This window comes from Gracilinanus agilis, chromosome 1 (genome assembly GCF_016433145.1).
Source record: "Gracilinanus agilis isolate LMUSP501 chromosome 1, AgileGrace, whole genome shotgun sequence".
NCBI classification, from domain to species: Eukaryota; Metazoa; Chordata; class Mammalia; order Didelphimorphia; family Didelphidae; genus Gracilinanus; species Gracilinanus agilis.
Genome location: NC_058130.1, coordinates 680,993,208 through 681,001,921, shown reverse-complemented (window position 1 = coordinate 681,001,921; position 8,714 = coordinate 680,993,208). Strand labels below are relative to the sequence as shown.

General features: G+C 36.7%; 1 protein-coding gene across 1 annotated transcript in view; it reads left to right on the top strand.

The window, feature by feature from the left end:
• The window catches only part of ADCY8 (adenylate cyclase 8), a 345,650-nt gene that overhangs the window by 316,895 nt on the left and 20,041 nt on the right, over positions 1–8,714 (top strand). Inside the window, exon 15 of the mRNA XM_044669210.1 lies at positions 3,337–3,483. Coding sequence (XP_044525145.1) covers positions 3,337–3,483 — 147 coding nt within the window. The remainder of the gene's footprint in view (positions 1–3,336; positions 3,484–8,714) is intronic.

Genomic DNA, 8,714 nt, shown 5'->3' with positions numbered 1-8,714 from the left:
GAGAGAGAGAGAGAGAGAGAGAGAGAGAGAGAGAGAGAGAGAGAGAGAGAGAGAGAGAGAGAGAGAGAGAGAGAGAGAGAGAGCACTTCAACTTATAATGCTTATTAGCTAATAATAACTAGTTACCAAGTAAATATAGGCAGGGCTAACCTTGCCCTCCCCCCACATTTGATTACAGTGAAAAAAGAAATATCTTGACATCCCAAAAATAATTTCCCTCTTTTTAATGCCTAGACTTCTCCTTCCAAACATTAAGACTTTTGTCTCTATTTCAATGCAATAAATTATGCTTCGAGGCTATTATTAATCATTTACACCTCAGTGTGAATGAGGAATCTGAGAAAATGGTTCAATGGGGGAGGCAGTATGATGAAATCAATAGTGTAGGACTTAGATTCGTAAGAGTGATTTAAATCATACCTTCAGATGTGGGCTAATATTATGACTTGGAACAAGTCATTTAACCTCTCTGTATCCTTATCTGTAAAATGGATATAAAACCTACTTCCCAGAGTTACTGTGAGGATGAGATAAGATAATGTCATTTCTTATATTATAGAATGCATGGTTAACCACATTGGTAAGAGAACTATGCATGCCACTTTGTCCTAGGGAAAGGGTCCCAAAACAAAGGGTCTAGGAAAGCTGACGACATATGTTGTTGACATCAGAGTTCTAAAGAAAGACAATAATATTTCTTGCCTTTGAGGAGCTTACATTCTAATGGTTACAGAGTAAATTGAAGATAATCTCAAAGAAAAGGCACTATTTTGGTGGAGAGTACAGGCAAAGGTAACGTTAGCTAGGCTGAGGACAGAGGAACCAGAAAAAGTAGGATCTGAGCTGGGTTATGAAGAAAATTAGGAAAACTACTAAAAGGAGGAAAAGCATTCCAGCCACATGGGCTAGCCAGTGAAAAAGCACCAAGAGAGTGTTCTGTGTGAGTAACAACAAGGAGGTTAGTTCTTTGGATCACAGAGTATGAAAAAGCATAAAAACACTGAAAACATAGGAATGGGACAAGTCATCAAGGACTTTAAAAGGTTAGCAGAAGATCTGATCAAGGAGGTAATAAGGAACTTTGAAGTTTTTTAGGCTGGGGAGGTGAAAATTACACTGGCAGTTGAGTTGAAGATGGATTGGAAAGAGTAAAGATTGGAGGTGGTGAGACCTATTGCATTAAGCCAATTATCAAGTGATGGTGGCCTATACTAGGAGAGTGGAGAGAAGAATATATAAATGAGAGATGTAAATATAGAAATGATATATAGATTGGAGAATTGGACTTAACCCAAGCAAGAGGGATGTGTTCTAGGGAACTATATCCACTATAAAAGTATGTGAAAATCTTAAAGGTAGAAGAGACCTCAACAATCACCCATTAAATGCCTTCCAAATTGGTTAGTTGTCTCACAGACCAAGGTCAAGTTGAATTTTGGGCTGGGCCAGTCAGCATCATTCTGCTTCAAGGCTACCGACTACACGGCTAGCTTCTCTGGCAGCCCTCTTCAATTAAAAAATATATAAACACCTACTATGTCTTGGGCAGTGTTCTAGGCACTGGAGATGCAAATGCAACAGAAAAACAGTCTGCTCTCAAAAAGCTTACATTCTTACTCTCGTGTACTGCTTGTCACATGGAGGATTAGCCGAGAGTCTTTGTAGTCTGTAGGGATCAATACAAAAATCCATCTCCCCTGCTGCAAAACAAAATGACTTGAAATATATGTTCTCCTGATGGTGGTTTAGTATGTTATCTTTAATCTGGTATCCTTGCCTCAATGCTTAATAGATCATTGAGTAGATGAAAGCATTTTATTAATAAATTTATTATCAAAAATTCTTAAAAATCAAGGTAGACAACAATTTTGGCTTTATATTCATAACAGAAATATGAAAATATGTAAGAAGACAGCATAATATATTAGAAAGACTATTATATTAGGTGTAAGACTCTGAACTTAATTATATCTCTGCCAGTGGTTCTCAAGCCTTCACTTTTAATGGTTCTTTAAATACAAATTTAGCAAAACTTTTATAGTAAAATCACTTGTAATGATTTTACTGCTTAGTTCTATTGCTACTAAATAACTTAAAAGTGAATGTATATGCGCTAAAACCTATACATAGAAATATAAAAGCACTGCAAAAAGTTTACTTAGCAAAAAAAAGATGATTATTTTCTATCAATAAGTGTTTAACTATTGAGAAGAATATTGAATATGATGACTCACTTTGTAAGGTGCTTCACAACAATTTTCATTTTACCTTATGCTTTACATAAATCATCAGGGATTTTTTTGCTTGATCACATGTTTACTTAAAATTACTTTAAAATTCAAGCGTTTTCAATTTCAAAATACTTTCTAAATGCCTCTGTAATATTGTCAGCACTGTGGAACCTTTTTTTTAAACACTTGGTAACATTATACACATCGTGGTGCTTGCTATGGTTATATTTATATTCCGCATTTGGGATTTGAAACAGACTAGGCTCATGGATGCTTGTTTCATCATCTGTCCGAATCATTAACAACTTTTCATTCTTCTGAATCCCAGCTTTTTTTATTTTATTCAATTATGCATAATAGCTATTTGTGCAATAAACATTTATAGGGTTCTTCTTTTTTTTTTTTTTTTAAACCAACAGAGTATAAATAGACATTGCAACCTGGCTTAATGTCTAGAGTCCTGGGCTTGGAGTCAGGAAAACCTGGATTTAAATTCCACCTCTGATTATTGCTAGCTATTTGACTCAGTGGAAATCACTTAGTGTGAGGGGGCATAAGTAATTCTTTAGGCCACATCTAGTAATCCACAACTGTGGAGATGGTTTCCCCACTGGGAATTCCCAACAGAGACAAAGTAAAGGATCCTGTGAGGATTTACATATAAATGGTTGTTAATTGTTTTACAATACTAAGGTAAGGTAGACCAATTGACAACTGATTGTGTTGTGTGATTCTGGGACTCATTCAGTTATTGTCTCTAGACCATAAGAACTTTTTGGCCCTGGGATTCATTTCAACCAGTGGTCCTAATTGCCAACATTGCAATTGATTGACATAGCAAAATGCTGTGTATGTATTTGTCCTTCATCATAAGTTATTTTTTCTCCACAGAAGCTCACTCCAACCCCAATTCCACAGAGCTCATTTTGAGGAATGATGGATTTAATGGTCTCAAAGGTCACTTAGGGATGCTAGATGTCCTAGCTTCCTGGATTCTTTCCATATTTATTGAGAGGCTGGGGGAGAAGGCATAAATACAGCTGCGTTGTTAAAATGGTTCCTCATACCATACTTCTCACTGTTCTCTGTTATTCTTTGTATCCAGGAGCTGTATTCCCAATCCTATGATGCTGTTGGTGTGATGTTTGCCTCTATCCCTGGATTTGCTGATTTTTATTCTCAGACGGAAATGAATAACCAAGGAGTAGAGTGTCTACGCTTGCTGAATGAAATCATTGCTGACTTTGATGAGGTAAACCTCAGGACTACAGATTTTATTTTTGAATACCAGGGTCAACAGAGCCTGATGTTAATGGAATAATGAGCTAAACAGGTTCATTCATTGGGTCAGGAATGATAAGGTGCTTTAGAGATCCATGAAACATAGCCCAGCACATTGCATACGATAAAAAGTTATGTACATATACATTTTCCCTCTCATGATCAAGCCAGAGAAAGCAATACACAATTCCATAGGAAACAGATTTATCTTGTCAAATACAGAAAGTAGCCATGACAATAATGTACACAAGAGCCTTCTCAACCATCCATTCCATCAAGCTTTAGGTATTCTGTCCAGCAAATGCAGAGCAACAGTTCCTCAGGACACCCTTCACTACCTATTCCCACCTGCTTTCCTGCTACACATAGTGATATCCTATTACACCTTATCCCAAAGTAGAACCCCAGTGGATAATGATAACTTACTTACATTCATTCCTTATTCATTCCTCTATCATATTTTCCCCATCCTAGGGTCTCTGAACATTGTATGCTACTGTTCTCTATTACCTACCAAGCACTCCCTCTCAACTCAGCCTCTATAACATCTTGCTCTAAAGCTATTTACTCATTCTACTATCCAAAATGCATGTTCCATAGGCAACAAATTTTCATGTAAAATCTTTGTTTTCTTGCATCCTACATCATCTTTTAATTACTAACTTCCTTTTTTGCAACAGTTTTTCTAACTACTCTTTCCAGCACTGGTTACACTTTCACTCATAGCCTACCTCCAACTCACTGACTAGTTTAGGAATTCGAATACTTTTTGGTCCCCCTTTCCACTTCCAAGTTCTCTCTGTACCACCACAAGTAAGTAACTCCTTCTTTGAAGTGTTTAAATGGTCTTTTTTTTAAAAAAATATTCTCATCCTTCTTGACTCTGCAGCTTCTGACAGCATTGATTACCCTCTTCTTTTTGATACTCATTTCTCTCTAGATCTTAAACTCAACATGTCCAAGATTAAATTCATCATTCCCCTCAAACCCTACTCCCTTCCAAACCCCCTTATTACTATAAAGGATACTGTAATCACTCCAGTGATCCAGCCTGATGGCAACCTAGATATTATTCTCAATTTTTTCCTCTCCTTCTCCCTCTCCCTCTTTCCCTTTCCCTCTTCCTCTTCCTCTCTTTCCCTATCCTTCTCCAGTTTCCTCTCCCTCTCCCTCTCCCACTCCCTCACTCTCCCCTATCTAATTTTAACAGTTACCAAGTTGTCATTTCTACCTATGTAAAATCTTTTCTGACACTTCAATCACTTTGTTGTATATTCTCATCACTTCACACCTGGACTATAATAATAACCTTTTGGATGACCTCAGTCCAGGTCTTTTTCCAATCAGCTGTCATCAAACTGATCTTCCTTAAGAACAGTTCTGACTATGTCAGTCCCCCCTGCTTTATAAACTTCCATGGCTCCCTCTTACCTCAAGGATCAAATACAAATTCCTCTATTTGACTTTTAAAGCCCTTGGCAACCTTCCCCCTTCTACTTTTGCTGTTTCCTTAAATCTTCCTCTCTCCTACAAATTAAAACTGTGGCCCTGGCCTCTTTGCTATCACTCATCCAAAACCCTCCATTTCCCAAATCTAGACATTTTCAGTTTGTCCTCCATTCCTGAAACTCACTCCCTCCTCAACTCTGACTCCTGGTTTCCCTAGCTTTCTTCAAGTCTCAGCTAAAGCGCTACTTTCTGCAAGGAGCCTTTCCCATAACTATTTAATCTTCATGGCTTTGTTGATTATCTCCAGTTTACACTGATTTTTTTTGTTTATGCAAAATTGCTTGCTTGTGGTTTCTCCCTCATTAGACTGTTAGCTCCTTGTAGGTAGAGCAGAACATTTCTTTTTGTACTCTTTGCTTAGCACAGTACCTGGAATATAGTGGTGGTTTAATAGATGACCAACTGACTGATAATTTTATTCTTTAGAGAAAGTATTTTAATTGTGAATAAATAGCAATTATTAGCTATTAACTATTTACCATGAACTATACTAGGGACTGAGGATACAAATGCAAAAATGAGACAATTCTTACCATCAAGAAACTTACATTTGAGTTGGAGGAAACAGCATATATAAGGAAATGGTGGCCAGGGAATGGGGGGGGGGTGCATATTCATCAAAGAAGTCATAAGGATAATGAATGGAGCCTAAGGAAATTAATATTCCCTTTCCAATAGCAATTATAGAAATGAGTTGATTAGATTTCCCATGGCAAGAGAGAGGTGGAAGGAGGAAGTATAGGGAAGAATACACAAAGATGATTTGAGGGAGATAAGCATGATTTAATCTGGTGTGGCTAGATGCCATTGACTTTGCCCTCATTCACCCATCAAGACATCTGAATCCCAGAGAATAAATGCCAGATGAGTAGATAAAGTTTCTCATGATATATTCTGTGGAGGCACAGTGATCTGGAGGATACAATAACAAGGCAAATGGCCAAAAGATGGCCAAAGTGGATGGCTGCATGTAATGTGAAACAATGTCTGGAGCAAACTATCACTTATTTACCAATAAAGTAAAGTATAATAATTTAAAAAATTTAATAAACTATAATACAAAAAGGTTTTACCACATACCTGCTACTTGCAAGGTATTCTATGCATTGGGGATACAAAGACAAAAATTAAAATAGTTGTGACCTCACTGAGCTCAAGTTCTACTTGGAAAATACCATATATAGTTAGATGGACAATTTCTAAATAAATAACTATTTTCATGATAAATTAGATGATTTCCTCTAGAACTCAAAAACTTCCTACATGAAATTAGAATATCAGAAATCAGTGTACAAAGAAATGCTTCTGGAAAAAAAAAGACAAGCTAGTCCAGAAGTGCCTTTCATAGTTCTAAAAACAAATGCAATACAGAGATTTATCAGTGTATTTCCCCCCATACGCCAATTGGTAAAGAGCTATTTCCTTTAGTCATAGTAGGCAGAGTCAAAGTATCTGGTCCTAAAACTCACAACTCAATCCCTTGATGTTCTTCTTCTAATGGGGCCAGAAGCTCTAACAACTTCTTCCAATACACTTAGCTCTGATTCAGCATTCTCTCTTCTTTTTCTAAATAGCTAGGTTCCAGACCCCTCTGCTTCTGAAAATTTGGTTCTCTCTCTCTATCTTCAGAAGGCTAAATCCCAGGATCCTCATCTTTCCAGACACTGGAGAGATGAAAGTCAACGTGGTAAAGTGGAAGGGGGCTGGATTTGGAGTTAGTGGAATTGGGTTCACATCTGGCTTCTGCCACTTAGGTATCAAAGATTCCTGAGAAAAAGTATAGAGTCATGAAATGTATTCAGAGAATGGTGAGTAATTCATTGAATCAGAGATGATTCATAGGGCTATGTACATGTGAGATAATACTGGAAGGATAAATTGGAACCAGATTGCTAAGGACTTTGAATACCAGGATAAGAAAAAACATTGAACAAATGCGTTTTTAGAACAATCGAGAGGGCAAAGAAGATTTCAAAATAATCAGTATTATAGAGCTCTTTATCTTAGTTCTCTCTCTATTGAAGAAACAGAGCTTTTCCACATTTTGTCCTTTATTTCTAGCTACTTAATTAATAAAAAGTCTAATTAAGGACTACATCATACCACAAACACTTTCAGCTAAATAATGTATTAGGTTTGCAGCACACATATTAAATGCAATATTATGGTCCCTTGCTAACTAATAATCTACTTTGGGTAGACAGATGCAATTTGCATCAACCCAAGTCTGGTCTATAGCCAAATGACTTTATATCAAAGCAGATCATGCCAAATGATTCCCTAATAGAAGAGAGAGCTGGAAGAACCCAGGCATAGGAAAGGAGATTTTAGTATTTTGAATATTATCATCTATAGTACTACTCAACAAACTCCTTTTAGTGATACCTGAAATATATCAGATTCAATAATAGCTTACACTTAGAAAGTGCTTTCCTGACCACAACTCTGGGACACATGATGGGCAAGAATTATTATTGCCATATGACAGAAACAGAAACTGAGGCATCGAAAATTCTTAGTAATTTTCCCAGGGTCAAATGGCTAGTAAGTGTTGGAACTTAGGCTCAAACCAAGGACTTTTTTGAATATTCGATATTAATAGTGGCCCTCTTCCTCTCAGACCCTTCCTTAGTTTCCATGGTACTAATTTCCATCTATTGTCATCATTTATATATTACCCTTTCCATGTAATATATAAGGAATATAAATATATAATATAAGGAATAATATATATATTCAATGGCTCTGTGTTAGGCTCTCTCTCCCTTTCTTGTAAGACAGCAATGAAGCAGGTTTGCTTCAGTTTCCTCATCTGAAATATAAGGAAAATAACAGCATCTACCTAAATAGGGTTGTTGTCAGGATCAAATGAGATTTTTGTAAAGTACTTAAAATAGTCCCTGGCGAATAGTAGGTACTATACAAATGTTTGTTCCTTTCCCCCAACTACTAACCACATCTATCCATCCATTCTGGGTATCTTGATATCTCACCTACTTTAGCAATTGCCACCCCCCTTGAATAACCCCCTTCAGAACACAAAGGAGCTATCATCTTTCCCCCTAAAGGTCATTTCTACAGACCACATCCCCATTCATTCTGGAATTCTTATCTGGGTTTGAGTCATCATACCCTGCAGTTCTACCTTTTTTACCCCTTCTCCACTATTCCCTCACTTTCTACCTCTTGCTCTTCAAATCAACATAAAATCAACACTGTCATTGTTTTTGGAAAGGATGTATACCCAACTGTCCTGATCCTAAACTTAAAATCCTTATGACTCCCTACACGAAAGCAGCTAAATTAACTAAATATCACTTCCTTATACATATCCTCTCCCCTACAAGAACATAACTTTTTGTGGACAGGAACTGTCATTTTGTTTTCACTAGCATAACATTTCAGTAGCATAACAGAGTGCCTGTCACAGAGATGGTATTAATAATTTTTTAATTCATTCACCTTTCTACATTATCCTCACTTAATTTTAACATTTATATAATTTATCATAGCTACATAAATGTATATATCCACATATCCAGCTCTGATCTCTCACCTAGATCTCATTAACACATTTCCAGCTAACTGCTAGACATTTCCTTTGTTTTTTCAATTTCAACATACCCAAAATGGAACTCATTTTCTTCCCTGTAAAGTCAGTCTTTCTTCAAAGAATCTATTTCTTTTTAGGAC